At 35.5% G+C, this 18,100-nt stretch overlaps 1 protein-coding gene across 8 annotated transcripts in view; it reads left to right on the top strand.

Moving 5' to 3' along the window:
* Positions 1 to 18,100, top strand: part of kcnq5a (potassium voltage-gated channel, KQT-like subfamily, member 5a) — a 147,464-nt gene that overhangs the window by 108,955 nt on the left and 20,409 nt on the right. For all 8 annotated transcript variants that reach the window (XM_088609556.1, XM_088609551.1, XM_088609550.1 and 5 more), the window contains 6 exons: positions 6,430 to 6,520; positions 8,757 to 8,883; positions 14,301 to 14,476; positions 15,299 to 15,424; positions 17,091 to 17,201; positions 17,805 to 17,900. In XM_088609556.1, the coding sequence (XP_088465682.1) occupies positions 6,430 to 6,520; positions 8,757 to 8,883; positions 14,301 to 14,476; positions 15,299 to 15,424; positions 17,091 to 17,201; positions 17,805 to 17,900 (727 nt within the window). The remainder of the gene's footprint in view (positions 1 to 6,429; positions 6,521 to 8,756; positions 8,884 to 14,300; positions 14,477 to 15,298; positions 15,425 to 17,090; positions 17,202 to 17,804; positions 17,901 to 18,100) is intronic.

The following is an 18,100-nucleotide window of genomic DNA, read 5'->3' as shown; positions in this document are numbered from 1 at the left end:
TCATATTAATCTAATGGAAAATGAATTATCTTAATCATGTGAAAGGAAAATTTACTGGCCACAGACTGGAACAGCTGGAAGAGCCAACTCCTTTTTGGCCCAAGGATTTTTTGCTTTATTTCCACTCTAAAATGCAGTGTCTGCTCTTTTTTGTTGTCATTTTCTTGTCCATTTATTATTATAAAACTTTGGCGAATCATTTCCTTACCATGTAAAAACAGATGATTCCCGGTGTGCAGAATATATCATTTTTTGGTATAAAAAAGACTAGTAGCAAACATTAAACAAGGAAATATGAAAAACTTTGTTTCCGTTGTGCGGACTGCTACCTGCCTAGAAAGGTGAAGAAATATGATTTTGTTCAATAGGAAAAACATATTTTATCTTCATTATTAATTATGATATTGGTGTTACCAGATATGTGCTGAAATGTATTCATAATTGTAAATTGATTCAAGTCGAACAATTTTGTAAGCTCAGCACAGTAGGACGGGATGTAGTATAAGAGATTTTGGTCTAAACAATTTGAAGAATTATCGGTTTTGATGTTCAATCAATAAAATAAAAAGAGGTATTGTGTTTTTATTTTATTTTGAGGTATTTTGATTTTGATAGTCGGATTTAAGAGGAGGACAATTGGAACCAATTAATGAAAGCGACTTTTATTTTACTTATATTGTAATCTGACACCAGCAAACACATTGGATATGCATAGCACACATATATACACACAGCATTAAATTTGGAAATTTGGAAGACTATTTTTAAAATGAAAATGAACATCCTTTTGTATTGCTTAACATTTCACTTTACAACATCTCTTGTTCTGAAATAATCCAGGCCATTGCAATTGATGATCATTCTCCAGATGGAATATGTACTTAACGGTTAGTCCTGTAGCCCATAAAAGAATGATAATGTATTAGTCACATGCATGGCTTGTACTGTTTGTGCTCAAATGTACTCCCACAAGCCCAATATGCTTTTAACAAAAATATGCAGATTTATTCTGTGGAATTGTTATAGCTTTTTTCATTCTGATAATAAAATGGTTATAAGATAGGACAGGAGACATAATGATCCTAGTACCACAGTATTGTTGTGGTTAACACTTCAATTTCAGTCTAGGGTCGTCAGTCTGTGTGTAGGCTGCATGTTCTTTCTATGTTTGGAAAAGTGCTCTGGCTAGCTATATTTTAAATAGGCATGCTTATATTTTTTAGATATTTTGGACTGGAAGTTAACAAGACTGACCTCTAGTGTACAAAATAACTATTCCCTTGTATTTTTGAGCATGGGGCAGATACAAGTACAGTGAATATAATGTATATATTTACTTAGATGTATAAAATCTCCACTTTCAAACTACTTATATAATGATTAATATAAATATGAATGTGTGTTAAGTGTTAAGTGAAAAGGTGTAAGAGGAAAATTCTTAAAAAAAAAGTTTTAGACACACCTTCCTCAAAGGAAAGCCTTAACAGCAATAGCATGATGTGACTAAATACTCACGTACAGTATGTACAGTGCCTATACTATATATCATAAGCTCTCCTTTGGTATAAGTCTGTTTTGGAAAGTAGTGGATTAAAAGAGAAGGGAGAGTGTCCTTCACTATGTCTAAAACAGGAAAGGTTTAAGGTCTGAATCACTCTTTGAGGAAGTTGCTAGTGCTTGTGGTCCAGTTTTGAAATCACCTTTACCTGGTATTTGTGGTATTTTTCTCTATAGTACTTTAAGAATTGCAAAAAAACAGCAGATGAATTATTATGCTGTGCTTAAGGCCTACGTTTCATGTGAACTGCATTGAATTCACAACACCAGCTTTCATGGTTCTATGTCCTCCTCATTTATCCAAACCAAAACTTCTCATCACAGGCAAGACCACACTAGAAACAGGATATCCTGAGTAGGTTCAGAAAGTCAACTGTCTGCAGCTGAAGGAGGCCAAGCACCTACAATATGCCCATGTTTAGTATGAAAGAGTCATTGTTTGAGAACTAGTGGCTCTGTATAGTACAAAACCATATACCTGAAGCTGTTTAGTTATGGTGGTGTCCCTTCCTTTTCCTATGTTTTTACTAGCTTAGATTTCACTTCTGCTGCCATGTCTATTATTATGTGGAAAATTTGATTTCTACGATATTTGCCTGTTATTTTAGTTTCCTGGAACCATTTTGCCGATCAGTTCACCTAAAGTGATCCTTTATGTACTTGACTATGCTTTCTTTTCTTGGGGCTGAGAGGAAGGATGGAGAAAAGAAGAGACAGAACTAAGACCTTCTGCACCTTATCATTTGCTATGTCTGTCATAGTTGACATATGGACCTTCTGTCATCGTCGCCTCTAGAATCACTCCAGAGAAGAGCAATTGGACACATTTCCTGGCTAGATTTCCAGGTGTTAAGGAATGTCCTACACTGAAAGACTAAAAGAACTAAATCTTTTTAGGCTTGTACTGAAAAGAAGGATCTGCTTCAGGTACTTCAAATCCTTAAAATCATTGACAAACTCAACCTCAACCCAATTCAGAATGGACAGTGAAACATGAATCATGGGGCTCTGTAACATGCTATGTTGAAGATGATACCTTGTCTTCTTTCAAAACATGGCTGGATGAGTTTTTCAGATCACTAGCAATTGAACTGGCTAGATGGGCTAAATGGCTTTCTTCTATTTGTAACCCTTCTTAGATCCTTTGGGCTTAGACAGTATATTTCATCCTGTTAAGGTCTTTACTCAAGTTATTTTAGTACTGGGAGACTAGGCCTTGAAAGGAGTGCCATTATTTAGAATTGACTTAAAATGCTAACACATAAATCTTACCAGGTAGTGAAAAGTTGGGTATTAGAATTCATTTGGAATGTATCAATTGAGTGAAAAGGATAAACCAGTAAAGAATACTAATGTATCTGTATTTACAATGGATATATTAAATGACATTATCACTTTTGCAACTTATCAACATCTTTAAGAGAACTGATTGCCTCTGATTACAGGCATATGGCTATGGCTTTGAGGAGAGAGACAATAATCAAGAGTACTATTAATTAAGGTTTAAGGATTTGTTGAAAATTTTACTATTTATAAAATTACTTCAGACAATCAAGGTCATTCAAGATCTTTATTGTTTATCCTTTCACTTGTACATTAACAACTGATTAAAGAATGAAATCTAGCACATAGATATGCAGACCTCTTGAGTATAAATTGTAACTTGCAGTGGGAAACTTGTCATGCATAATACTCTAATTTTGCTCATATTTATAGATTTGAAATGTGTACTTTTGGTATTAAGTAAAATAATAAAGTGAAAAACTTTGCTTAATTTTAATTGTTATAAATGACTATAAGGCAAGGTCTAGGCAAGAGACAAGACAGAAAGACAAGAACATAAACCTTCTGCAATTTTAAAAATTTTCATTCTTAAATTGATTATTATGTGTGTTAGGTGAATTAGATTCAAATGTTTTCGAATTTGTAATATTTGTATACAGCATACTCATTGACACTGTGGAAGAATTGCTGCATGCTTCTATTTTTAAACTCACGTCAGCAGAAGTAGTTCCTTATATAAAATCTGTGCCTTAGGCTGCAAGATTTCTGCTATATGAAAGGTGGAATAGTTACTGTAAGATGGGCAGACAAGTGACTTTTTTAGCTGACTGCAGTATATGGAGACCTTTCTCACTAGCTGAAGCCTTGCTTTAATGATTTGTCTATCCAATCTGGACTAAATATCTTCTCCAGGGGATATACTGTGCTAACCATGTAGGTCTAATGTATTCTAACTATGTATAACAGGAGTAATAACAAAATACTAGCATATCACCTTCATCCCTAATTAAGTATTAAACTGGAGTATTAAGAGAACAGAATCATGACTACAGATGCATTTATCTTAGCTCCAGTTTTTTGGGGTTGATGGAGATGGACTGAGGGCAGCTGTGAGAGATTGTATCTGAGAACCAAATTCAAATTCCTTGGAACAAGTTACCCAAATGCACTGCAATAAGCACATGCTTTCAGACTGGTGCATATGTGTACAGACAGTGTTGAACTGATGAGATGTGATGGTGTGATAAAAAAGAAAAAATACAATTCTCTGGCTAAAAATATCTTAGAAACTGAGGATGAAGTTGCTGCAGTTCTTTGCCCAAGGCTAGTGTTTTACTGTCAGTAGAAAAAAGCATGATAGAACAGACCATCTGTTTATTCAGCAAAACAAGCAAGATACAGACATTTGAATTTTAAAATAAAGAGCACACTTTCAGTCCAGAAACAAGCAAGAGGACTGATTATGTAAGATCTTCACAAGGCAGTTTTAAGCAAGATCGAGGATGTATTTTAATTAGTGATTCACTCACTTTTTTATTACCGTTGTTTTTACACATTGAATATCTTAGCGACATATTATGTTAAGAATCGTGGATGAGTTTACTCTATATTCTTTTATAAGCTATTGATGATCATTCTGCTTCATATAGGCGGCGCTATGGTTCGTCCTGTAGGGTGCTGGTCTACGGCCACTGGGGGTCTGGGTCCAAATCCACGGGTCACCACAGACCGCAAAGCATGTGCCACTAGCTAAATCACCCTGCAACTCACAACTGGCAGCCCACTGAAGCTAAGCAGGTGTGAGCCTGGCCAGTACTTGGATGGGAGACCTTCTGCAAAAGCTAAGATGGCTGCTGGAAGAGGTGTTAGTGGGGCCAGCAGGGGGTGCTCACCCTGCAGTCTGTGTGTGTCCTAATGCCCCAGCATAGTGACCGGGACACCATATTGTAAAAAGGCGCCATTCTTCAGATGAGATGTAAAACCGAGTTCCTGACTCTCGTTGTGGTCATAAAAATCCCAGGGTGTTTCTTGAAAAGAGTAGAGGAGTTACCCCAGTGTCCTGGCCAAATTTCCCATTGACCTTTACCAATCATGGCCTCCTAATAATCCACATAACTTCGTTTGGAATTTATGGAATTGATTTTTTAGATTTTTTCAAACAGTTAAAGTGGGAACATTGACAATATTAAAGGCAGCTTTCAGCTCTCCTTTTGTACATTTAACTATTAATCTTTTGCTGTGTTTAAAAAAAAAACAATGAAGATGGCAGATTAGAGATATTTGAGCTAAATGCGACGGCTTAACTTTTTATTTTTTTTCCGCTGTGTTAAAAAAAGTGATGAGGGATTCACAATCTGAAAATAATTTTCTTATTTGTGAATGCTAAGGACTGGAATCCTCAGAATTAACACTTCCAAACCCTGTTGGAAGTGAATTACCTAATTATGATCACTTATAATCACTTTTATGAGTCAGAGTTTTACCGATTTTTATGTTAAATATGTATCTCACTAGCACTTTTACCCGCACTGCAATCCAGTTATTGAGGTTTTAAGAATGTCCAAGCAATGTTTCCTAAAATTTTAAAATCTACTAGCTTTTGTTTGGAACTACTGTATATGTTAGAAAAAAACCCAAAATGAATTGAAATTCAAAACTGTTAAGTTTCCATGAGTAAATCATTCCCTCCCTTTGGCTTTGTTTTTCCACAATCAAGTTTGTTGTCAAGCTGCTTCGCATTTCCACAGCATTTAATAAAGGAAGTCATTGCATACATTAAATCTTTTCACCCTCTAAAATAAAATAAGTTTCCTCTAAACAGGAGCTCTTGCGCAAGTAAAAAAATAATTTAGGTCACCCACAGTTTATTAATTTTGGGATATTTGGTTTTTCATATAAATATCATGTTATAAATACCATGCCTGTCTATCTGTCTTCTGTCTTTCTGTATTCTCTTTTTTGTAATTAGGTCTGATTAGACATCATTAATGGCAAACAGATCAGATTTTTAATTTTAGTGGTAAGACCCGATGTCAAGGATGAGGAACTCCAGTCCTAGAGGCCTGGTTTCCTGCAGACCTTTCAGTTAACAACGGATTACCGGATTGATCCAAACCAATGGGTGCCCTGACCAAATAAACTCTGTTATTCTATTATCTATTCTATTTTTTGCCATCAAATATAAAGGTAGCATAAAGACTGGAAGAACCTCAGTGCCCTCAACTACAGTAGTTAATGTACTCTGTCATTTTATAACTCAAACACAGTTGTTTTATGATCATCTAAATGACAATAATAATAACATTTTAGAATATTATGCATTATTGCATTATTATTTTATGGAATAACTGATTTTGACTCTTTTTAAGAATTGAATGGATGTCAGAATAATATATCAAAAGGATATCATGGTACAAATGAATGTACAACCCAGTTCCCCCTCTGTTGTTTTTTTATTTGCACTGTTACTTTGTCCTCTTGAGGTCTCAGGAGCTTGGTTTGCAGTGTTGTGGAGATTCCCCTTCAAATTTCTGCAGTAATGAAATGAGTGCCACCTCCCAACACTAAGCTATTGGCTTTCTTTTACAGGTTTATTCTGGTGTTTGGCTGCTTGGTCCTGTCTGTGCTTTCCACCATCCCAGTCCATCAAGACCTCTCCTCCCGTTATCTTCTCATCCTGGTGAGCTGAAACAGAACTCTGTTTAATAAGCTTGTCATTAAATGTGATTTATATGCTCATTATTTTACAGTATTCTTTTATTCCCTCATCAGAAGTCAAGCTGCACTCTGGGGCATGGCAGATGTTTGCTTTAAAGTTAGCCGCCTTGAGATTTAAGCTAAATAAAGAAAATATAAAAGGAGTGCCATTTATTCAAGCCACACTCATGTATGTTTTAGAGTTATTGAGGATCTTTCAGTGAGGAGTTAATGTTTATGATGAACTAAGGACTTTGAGTTAAGATTTATAATCCAGATTTACAATCCAAAAATATAATAGGCATCTATATTTTGTCTGTTTTATGTATGAGATGTTTGATGTTTAGATCAATATTTGTGTTTGATTGTGCTTGTTAAAATTTCGAAAAAAATGTAAAACTATCTCTAAAATTGGTAGTTTCATAGACTAGGTCTTCCTGTAATCCTTGACTGTTAAGTTAGGCAAGACCAAACTAGTGCTAGTCCTTCAATCTTAAGGGACTCTCCTAAATACACAAAGAAAAAATTCATGGAAATAAGTTCCTTCCTGTCATTAGCTGGTACAGTAGTCACTAACAGACAGGATACTGTATTTCTTCCAGTCTGTTCTTTAAATATAAATCAAATACGTATACTCAGACTTAATTGGATTACAATTACAAGGAGGCACATTATTGCAATAGTTCTCTCAGTTGAACTTCTGTGTCATACAAACAGGGCATCTTGTCTTGTAATTTAAAAGCATGTCTCAGTATGCAGCTTACCTTTTATTAGCATACACATATTGATTTTTCCATATTATTCCTCAATAGCAAATGCAAACCTAGCTATAAACCCTATTGCTCCCAACAGTAGGCAGTCAATTCATCAAACACAATCAATATTATCTTATGGTAAATTACTTCGCTTTATCCCTCGTTTCCACCAGCATATTGTTTTTTTCATAGCTGTTAATAGAGACATAGAACAGATGAGATCATGGGTCATGAGTTCTACTACTGGTCTCTGATTTACGCACTTGTCACCTTTTGCAACCTTTTACACAACCTTTTTTGCTTTTCTGTGCCTTGTGTACTGTTTTCCCTTTGCTTTTTTGCAAGATTTGAAATTTTTGATTTTGTTATTAGAAAATCAAGAAGCATTTTTGACAAAAAACTATTTTAGGAACATGTAGTAACCACTAATAATGTTGTGCTTTCATTTAGAAAGTTATAGGATTACCATTAAAAAAGTCACATAGAGCAATCTGAAACAATGTAGTGACACTGAATTACAGTTAACTGTAGATTACGCAGAATGTGAAGCCAGTGTATGGTTATATATTTGTGATGTTTGTGTTTGTGTGCATTTCCATTAATGTCCTATGTTTTGTGTTTTATATTTTAATTTCTTCTTGAAGATAAATACACAATTTAGTACATTTTTCAAACTTTAAGATAAAGCTGTATGAACTGAAACCAAGAAATGAACTTAAAGTAGTGCAGGGGGTGTGTTACAAAATTTCCATTTCCTTCATTGTAATCCTATTTTGTTATATGTGTTATATTCCATCATGTTTCTGAACTGTATTGTCATCATAACAACTTAATAAAATGAAAATGTTATGTTAGTGTGCAATAATTTAATATGATTTTGCAACTATTATCTTTGCATTATACGCTCAAATATTTCAATATGTGACCGGGGGGAAGTTTCTTTCCTTTGCACAGTATCATTACATTGGGAAATAAAGAATTTATTAATGGTATATGGTTGTAGAGCACAAACCATTAACGAATGTAATGTAAAGTGTAATGTTACAGTAATTAGAATTTGATCATAAAGTCCCATTTCAATTATATGTATTACATCCTACTATGTTTGGAGTAGTATAATTAAATCCCATTGTGTTTATATAAAACTAAATCCCCTTACCACTAAAAAAAGCAATTTTCTGTAACATTATAACAGAATCGTCATTTGTAATGAAAATATGCAACTCACTGTTTGAGAAACAATTTCTTTTTATTTAATTAGGGAATAAAGAACACACAGAATGAAGGACTGCCCTTAGACTTTGTACAAGATACAGTACACACAGCTGTAGTCCGCTACGAGTATACGGTCTTAAATTAATTTCGTCTATCAAGTGTAACTTAGTTTGAAGAAAGAAATGTAATAAGAAGAGAGGAGGAACTTGTTACCCCTTCAGCTGAGCTGTGTTTCCTGTCTCCTCTCAGGAGTTCGTCATGATCGTCGTGTTCGGTTTAGAGTACATCATTCGGATCTGGTCTGCCGGTTGCTGCTGCCGCTACAGGGGGTGGCAAGGACGGCTCCGTTTTGCAAGAAAGCCATTTTGTGTCATAGGTAAGCATTTTCTAGTCATTAAATTCTGTGGATATAATGAAGTCCTCATTTGGACCTGATGCTTATTGAAAAGGGCTTCATTCCATGCAATGCACTGCTTTACAGTCTCTGAAAGCTCAGGGTTTGCTGCATTCTGTTTTGCGCATGATGCTGTGGGATCAGAAATCATTATCACACACAAGGCAGAGCTCTCCAAGGCAAAAGGTGTGTTGAAGGGCTCAAAGTGGGTATATGCAGTGAAGGACTGAAGATTTGGTTGGTAGCCTCTCTGCACTTTGCTGTATTTTAAACAAAAATATGTTTTATATTATGGGCCATGAGAAGATCTGAAGACACAAATAGTCCTGTTTCAATAGTTCATGTTAAACCACATTGTTCAAAGGCAACAGTACAAAAAGTGTACTACACAGTTGTTTAGGGAGCAGGCTGTCGCTGTAGTTTATGGAAATGTTTTATATTCTTTTACACTTTCAACACTCAAATAATCATCTGTCTCTAGAGTTTCATTGAACACTTCTAGAACCAAGAGTACAAAAGATTCCTCCCCCTCTCCATAACATGATGTAAGTTTACTCTCATCTAGGTAGCTTTACAAAATTTTATACTTCACAATTTTGTCATCCATGTTACTAAAGTGCAAATACTCTTCAATTTGATGTCTACAGAACATTAGAATTCCTACAGAATTAAAAAATAGACATAATAATAATGACATTTCTTTTTCTCTGAGCTATCCCAGTGCTAGGTGTAATTTGAATGCTATTGAAAGTTATCCTTGTGATGCATTGCAATAATGTCAACTTCCTTTCTGAAAACAGCCACCCTGGTCTTGCTGTTCCTGTTGGTTTGAGAGCCTTTCAGTTGTTCTGTCCCGTAATATCCAGATGATCAGCTGACAGTAAAAGGAATTAGAGTTCTATTTTCTGTTTTTTTATTTTTGTGGCTTGCAACCTTTGCCATAATAATAATAAACTTTATTTTATATAGCACCTTTAAAGGTGGCTTCTCAAAGTGCTTTACAGAACTATTACAGTGCATTCTGGAATAGCATTTTAGTAGAAGGGTCTTTTTCTTTCATCTTTTTGTCATCAAACCTTGTATTGCTTTCTTCTAATAAAATCTGTCAGTTGTGCCTGAATTATTATTAATATTCAATTACCACTTTTTTTCCAGAGCAGTGTACTGTATAGTTGTGACAGTTTATATACAGTAATTGTCAATTTTACTGAAGCAATCTAATTGAAACAGCAACAAGAGCACGGCCCAGCGTTCAAACCCAAAACCCAAAACAAGTTCTTCCTAATTATAACCGCTACTCCACACAGCTTTTCATGTTCTAATGAACAACAGATATTTTTTTACAGTCACCATCAGGAAAAGCAGTAGGTTAAAGGGGTAAACTAATTAGGTGCTAAATTACTAATTAGTAGTAATTTACACCTACAGTACACCTACAGTATAGAACCATGCCTCACTTGATAAGTGTAAGACTGTAAGCTATACACCTGATAAGAGAGAAAGGGCAATGTAGTGTGGTATTCCATTACGCACTTTATACCAATGATACAGTATTGAACTGTTTCATAAGCATAGAGTATCTACTTCTCTGATCAATTGGGTTCACTCTGCTCAAAGCTAATGAATAGAAAAGTAGTTGATAGGGCCAATCAGTGAATCACTTTTCACTGTGAATCTCAATATTCTGTATGGAGCACGTTTGCAGACTCAGCATGAATACTCCTGAATATCAAGGGATACATAAAAAAATAAATAAATTCATTATCATTTAGAAAAATTGTATCTTCTTACAAAACGGAGTAATCAAGCTCTCTCAACAAAAAGATGAGGACCACAAGGACCAATAAGAAAATGCATACTTAATGCTGGTTTGTGATGCTGCTACCTTCCTCACATGTTGACTGGAACTGCAGAATAGTGTTTTCTGATGAAAATGTTGAAGATTAATTTGCTTTGAGATGGAAATGAGTCGTTTTTGTTTTTTAAACTCCACTCACCCATATCAAAAAGTCCAAACTCCTTGTGGTTATACAAGACTATTAATAAATCATATACGTGTCTCTCATGTGCTCCATCTGTGAAATTAAACACTGAAGTTGTTTGTGCACAGGGACTGCAAGCAATCATCTTATGAAAAGCCTAAAATTGTGGCTTTTTTCATTTGCTCAGAAAAGGAGACACTAGATTAAATGGTCAACCTACCTAAATGAAAAGGTTCAAAGATCGGTTCAAAAGTGATGGTATGAGAACCACTTTGCCGTTTAAAAACATCTCACCTCAAAGGAACACCATTCATAACACAATCTTAGACTACTTTTCAAACAGACAAGCGGCTAGCTGGAAGATATAGTAGAGGGCCGTAGTGAATTGTTTTTTTCTTTGCTTTGTTTTGTTTTGTTTTTTTGGATGAAGTGGCATCCTCCATATGCTGGGTCAAATAAATCCATGTGACCAAAGAATTTCCTGCAAGTGGTGTGCCAGCAACTTAATACAGCAGGCCCTGATTTATGATAACCCTCTCTGTGTTACTACATAGAAACTGGATTCCTCTGGAATTGAAGGTGTCTGTGTCAACACATCAAAAGCAGCAGTTACCTACAGCCATGTGTAACCCCCCTCCCCAGCTAAATTCAGAAGCTAGATTAGATCCCAGGCAAGTTAAAGCGCTTTCCGGTGAGACTTATAGAGAGCTGAAGTGTAATCACAAGTTTTATGATGTAATAAGAGGAGCTGCAGAACGACAGGTAATGACTAAAGGGATTATTCCTCTTGGGTTGGTCTTGCCAGAAAGCTTTGCTTAGTGTGTGATTATTTTGTGGAAATTTCCTAGCTAAAATGCAAAGAAATGCTTATGTTTTTTATTGACTGTGGTTTTAATCATTGGACTGATCATACAATTGTATTGACACTTCTGTGAAGTAATGCAAACTAGAGTATAATACTGCAGCAGATAAGTTTCTTCAATTCTAAACTTTTATCTTAGGAGTTATTAAAATGCCAAAAACAAACATCTGTAGAATATAGAATATTGGTCATTAAGACATTACTTATACTGTGTCTGAAATTGTTTGACCAGCGCAAATTCTCAGTAAAAACTTATGATTTTACGGTTGTTAAGACAGTGCGCAGTAAACATCACACACTTGCGAACAGTTTTTGTTTATGTTCATCAGTATGCTTTTGCAATGGCACTGTATATTTAACAAATAAAAAAGTGTTTTCTCAGTATATTTCACCTTTAATATACTTTTGTTGTGTTGTTTATTGTGTAGTAAATACTGAAACATAGGTTTTTATAAACATCTACAAAATGACATAAACAGTGAAGGAAGAAGATCGTGTGATCACATTATGTACAGTACCAGCAAATGCCTTTGAGCCATGAGCGCATGGCACACACATCAGCTTTTGGAAAGGTCCAGCAGACCGGATGGCATGAATCAGGATGGTTTTGCAGATTTAAAAGTGGATAAATCAGAAGTCCAGATGTTGTTGAGATAAGTGTACATGTGATGTTCAGCCAATTCAATTTCAAAGCGTGTTTAGGCATCTAAATGTAGCTTCTCAGACTGATAAGATCTAAACATAAAAGTATTGTTAGAACATTTGCTTGCCTGTAATGAAATTGTTTCGTTTCCATTACAGGATCATTTTTTCAATGATTATATCTGTCCCTAATTTCTTTCTAATTCTCTGCAGTTATAGGCCCCTCTTAATGTGATGTGACACCATTTACAAGAGACATGTGGATTCTAGTATGTTTTACTAGAAAGAGTGAAAAAACTGTGAAAAAACATCCAATCGTTTAGACTGCCAGTCCCTGTATACAAAACAAGTATGGAAGTTGTAACTGTAATTGTATTTTTTATATGTGTAATGGTAGAACAGCAGGTAGGCACAGGGGTCAGCGTTGCTGGGACCCTGGGTTCAATTCTAAACCCGGGGTGCTATCTGCAGGGAGTTTGTATGCCCTTCCTGGGTTTCTGTCAGTTTTTGCTGGGGGCTCTGGTTTCCTCCCACAGTCCAAATATATACTGGTAGAGGAATGAGGAATTGGCTCCTGGGAAAATTGCCTGTGGTGTGAGTGTGTGTGTGCATGTCTGTGTCTGTCTGTGCTCTGTGATGGACTGGTGTCCAGTCCAGGGTTCATCCCACTTTGGTCCTGTTGCTTGCTGGGATAGGCTTCAGCTTCCGGATGACTCTGAATTGGATTGAAACAGTTAGAAAATGGATGGGTGTGTGGGGGAATCTATTTTAAAAAAGGAATGGTTTCTTCTTAAATGTCCTGCAGCCTTTAAATCTTGGTGCCATCTGAAATGCTGTCTTCAATGATTATCCATGTTCCTCCTTGATTATTGACTTAGTCAAAACCACTGGTTCAATACTTCTTTCTACTATACAGGATGTGGTATCTGTCCCCACACACTGATTCAGAAATCGTGTGTTTTTTATCAGCTGATATTGGCTCTGAACAGAGATGGATGGTGGAAGCATGATTATCTTTTTGGTCTTTCTGCTCTGTAGGTCTTTATACACACAGCAGGGGAATCTGAACTCTATATCAATTTGTTAATTATCATTACGTCAATAGAAAAGGAACTGCGCTGTAGTTATTTAGCCTGTGGTGCTCCATGCCCTTTCCAAGTCTTCGAGAAATTGTCTCACTTTGTAGGTGTTAATAAAATAAATTGCCCTGGCCTTTACATCATTAGCAGGTGTTCTCCCTTTTATGCTTGCAAATATAGATTTCCATGGGTGGCATCAGAAAAACATTGTTGGGATAATTAAATGAAGACAGTAGCAATTGATCAGTGTTATGGAACTAAAGCTTAAGGCAGGAAATAAGCTTGTGAACCTGTCAGTACCTACATGCTAAACACTTGCTCGAAATGAAAAGTATTTTAAATTGCATGCTGAAATTGATTTTGTGGTTAAATGGTATCTATTCTTTAGTTATGCTATTTTAATGTGAATCCTTTTTTATGTGGTTTGGTGAACCCACTTAGCATATCAACATTATGTTGATCGTAACGGTCAGTTTAACTTCTTTTGTAATGATTTTTGGTACATGATTTCTAAAGTATCTTCTTTCTACATACAACTCCCTGGTTGGTATTTTAATATGACTACAATGATGAATAGATGTATCTTAACTATACTCCTGTACACAAACCATAAAAAAGCTATCTTTGATAGAAATAGTACAGAAATCTGAAATACTGCATCTTTATAACAAGAAGATATTATTTTAAGAAATCAAAACGTGTTCACTGGCTTCCATATACTTCAAAAACAAATTCTGAAGTTCTTTCCCCTTCAATACACATGATGTATTGCATCATCTGCAAAATAAGTTATTAAGTATTGTCTGATCTGTCTCTTATTGTGCCTCCTTCCAGATATCATTGTTCTCATCGCCTCTGTGGCCGTGGTCTCTGCTGGAAGTCAGGGCAACATTTTCGCTACGTCGGCACTGAGAAGTCTCCGATTCCTGCAGATCCTGCGCATGGTGCGGATGGACAGGAGAGGAGGCACCTGGAAGCTGCTGGGCTCTGTTGTTTATGCCCACAGCAAGGCAGGTCTTTTCTACTCCAGCTGCAGAGCAGCAGACAACCAGTGTCCATTTGAAAGTCCCAAGACATCCTTGTATTAAATGGCACTATTTTCAGCTGCAGAATAGGAAATGGAAAATGTATTGCACTTCCATATTCTAAAGTTATAAGAGGTAGATTTGAAAAAGAGTGGGATATGGGAATCATTATTATTAAAATTACTAATATGGTTAAAGAAAAGGCATCTTTTGTTAAATTTTATTTTTTGCTTGTTTATGCTATATGGTGAGCTACTGAAGTTGTAGCCATATTTTTATCCCTTTATAATATCTGTGGAGTCGGGAGGTTGATTGTAACAAGTTTGTATTTCCATGATGGAAACTTTTTTCAGGAGTCTGGCTTCAGCAAATTTGCGTTATGCTTCCTTTCATTTATCTGTGTTCTTACTTCAAGGGATTAAACCCCCCTGCCAGAGAAAACACATGCAAAGCTCTCCATTTTGCATATTAATCTCTGTCGCCTACATGAGACCTTCTCTTTTCTAATGTTATAATAATAATTCCTAGCTTTTATGCAGTTTTTAAAATGCTGTACTCAGTTCTGTGTCTAAAAGCCTGTTTTCTAAAATGGAATATTTGAATGTAACGTTTACACATAGGTATCAAATAGGTATCACTAAATACTTTTTTTAGTTACTTATTATTTAATCATGTATAACAAGGCACAGTATTTTTGTCTAGCAGCTACCTTCCAAACTCTTCAGTATTCCATAATAGATTGTGAATTTGACCACATTCTCAAGCATTTATAATTGCCTGTGTATACTTTGTATTTTGTCACTGTAGGAGCTGGTCACAGCCTGGTATATTGGATTTCTTGTTCTCATATTTTCATCATTTCTTGTCTACCTGGTGGAAAAAGAAGCTAACCCCCAGTTCGCTACTTATGCAGACGCTCTGTGGTGGGGCACAGTAAGTCCATTCTACAAAGTAAATAGTCTGATGCATTTCTAATTGAAATAAAAGTAATTTGTTTATCCATCAACAGAGCAGGTATTTATACTTTCTAAATATTTGGAAAGTTGTTTCTGTATGAATTTTCCATAGATCATTTGAACTTAACAATCCCTGCTTTATTATATCCCCTAGGAAACAGAAAAACACTCCAGCAGTGCACAAGCAATTCTTTGTCATCTGATAAGACAGTTCCTGCAAAAAGGATTTATGGGCAGAAGTTTTAAGGATAGACATTTTATGGAATGCTTATTAAAATATTTTTTTTAGAATAAGAAACTCAGAAATTTTATTTTTTACAAAATACAGCTTTGAAATTGCTTTATGTGCTTCCAGAAAAAATGTAATTTACACTTCACCTGTGTTTCCTTCTTCAGTAATTGCCATTGTAACATAATGATGAGAAAGAGTGTTTATGATGGATGTTCAGTAATAAACTTTAGTAGTAGTTTAGTAGCCATGCCTCTTACAAAAACTAAGAGTCTGGTACATTTTATTGATAAAAACACCTTTCCCAGATTTTAAAAGCTACTTTTCAAAATGAAATTGTGAGTGTATAAGAGTGAAGTAAAATTTGTGCACTCCTGTTGGGTCACATTTCCACATGGATAAACACACTAAGGGGGAAAATGATAGAATATTAAGTTACCAAATACTCTTAAATGACTTTTCTGCGTCCAGTATTAGAGCACAAGGGATTCTGATTGCACGAATCATACGCTGATGTTCATGAGATATCAGCTGGTGCAGTAGAGATTATATTGTGAGAGTGGTCATTTGTCAGTGACCCAAGACATCTGGGAGACATTAGCAGTACAAATACAATACTTCTGCAAGAAGCAATACCTTAAAAGGCTGCCTTGTAATGTCGCTCTGACAAAATTTGACACTCTTTTGCACAGACTTTATTTTATCAGAACCACTTATTTATATGAACTGCATAGTTATAATATGATGAGTAGGTTATTTTGTTACAGATATTTATAGCATTTAGGCTGTACATTTCTCCAATTACGCTAGTATCGTGCACTTTTCCATAGAAAGTTCAGACATCTTAATTAATAAAAGGCTGAGTCTGTAGGAAACCAGGATTACGAACTATTCAACAAAAAATTAACTACAGGGGACTATCTGGAGATGTCAGTTATCCTAGATAGCCTATCTTTGGACTGCTGGGCTGTGGGTGGGAAAATGGAAAGAATGCACCCCAGGCCAGAATCGAAGGACGCAACTGCTGAGAAGCAGCAATGCGACTGCCCTGCCACTGTGCCACCCACTTACCAAATCAATCCAGCTGAAAGTGCTGCAACCTGAGCAGACACAAATTATAAGGAAAACATAAATGTAAATCAAAAAATTGTCCATAAAAAACAATATTCTCTAATTGTGTGTTCATTGTTAATTTTATTCCATCAGCTGCAAATTCATTATAATATGATGTGATACAGATGTTCCACAGACTGGAGCTCAACAAACATTCCAGCCCCTCTACTTCTGCATTTGGCCTTTGGTACATATAGAACACCATCATTTGGTGATCTCATTGGCTGAAGACTCAGTATGAGTCAGGACTTTGTCTTTGAAACCAGCTTAATGAGTCTTCTATGACCAACCTTATTTACAGATCACATTGACCACCATTGGCTATGGAGACAAGACACCTCACACATGGACAGGAAGACTTTTGTCTGCAGGTTTCGCGCTGCTTGGAATCTCCTTTTTTGCTCTGCCTGCTGTGAGTATCTGTACAATGCAGGTTTGCGAGTGAGCTGTGTAACTAAAGCACTAGGGGACCAACTATAATTTTAGATTTGTGGACAGTATAGACCCAAACATACTGGAAATAAGAGACACATTAATGAAATTGGACAGTCTGTGATTTTACTTCAGTCAATAAAAATAAAGTCATTTTAAGTTGTAATATAGAAAACTAGCAAAAATGTTATTAAATTAAGTGATAAAACTACCCTTTCTTAAACCTTATACTATATGCTTTCTTCCATGATTTTGTGAGACCTACTGTATAATCTTTTTCCGTGCATTCTCATAAAATATAAACCAGGTTTTAAAACTGTTTCTTACAAACTAAGGGGTCCAATAAAGTTATTCCAATATTTTTATTTTTTGTATACAGTACTTATACTGAAATTATGTATTGGTGTTTAGCATGGTACTCTTGAGATATTATGCTGAAGGTGGCATCTTTACTTAAAAACTTCCAACAATGTTTGAAAACGATTTGCTAATTAGGTGAAGACAGGCATCTAGAATGGTTTATGTGCCGCATGTACTAATTTAGAGGTACTGTTTTCTACAAATTATTTTTTTTACTTCTCAGGGAATTCTAGGCTCAGGGTTTGCATTGAAGGTACAGGAGCAGCATCGACAGAAACATTTTGAAAAAAGACGAAACCCAGCAGCCAGTTTAATCCAGGTAAATAAACTTTTCAAAGCAGCATGGGGCATCTTACATTGACTCAGTGTAAGACTGCTTATAATATCTTTATTAAAAAAATATTCTTGACACCAAATCTCCTTCATTTTCCTTCACTTAATTCTGCAGAATTATTTCAAATGTCTTTTTATCATTATTTTGCCAGCAGTGTTCTATTGATATTTTGTTTTTGACTGACT

The sequence above is a fragment of the Lepisosteus platostomus genome, chromosome 17 (genome assembly GCF_059453375.1).
Source record: "Lepisosteus platostomus isolate fLepPlt1 chromosome 17, fLepPlt1.hap1, whole genome shotgun sequence".
In the NCBI taxonomy this organism is placed as follows: domain Eukaryota; kingdom Metazoa; phylum Chordata; class Actinopteri; order Semionotiformes; family Lepisosteidae; genus Lepisosteus; species Lepisosteus platostomus.
The sequence above is the reverse complement of the archived record's forward strand: the minus strand, read 5'-3'. Positions and strand labels throughout refer to the sequence as shown.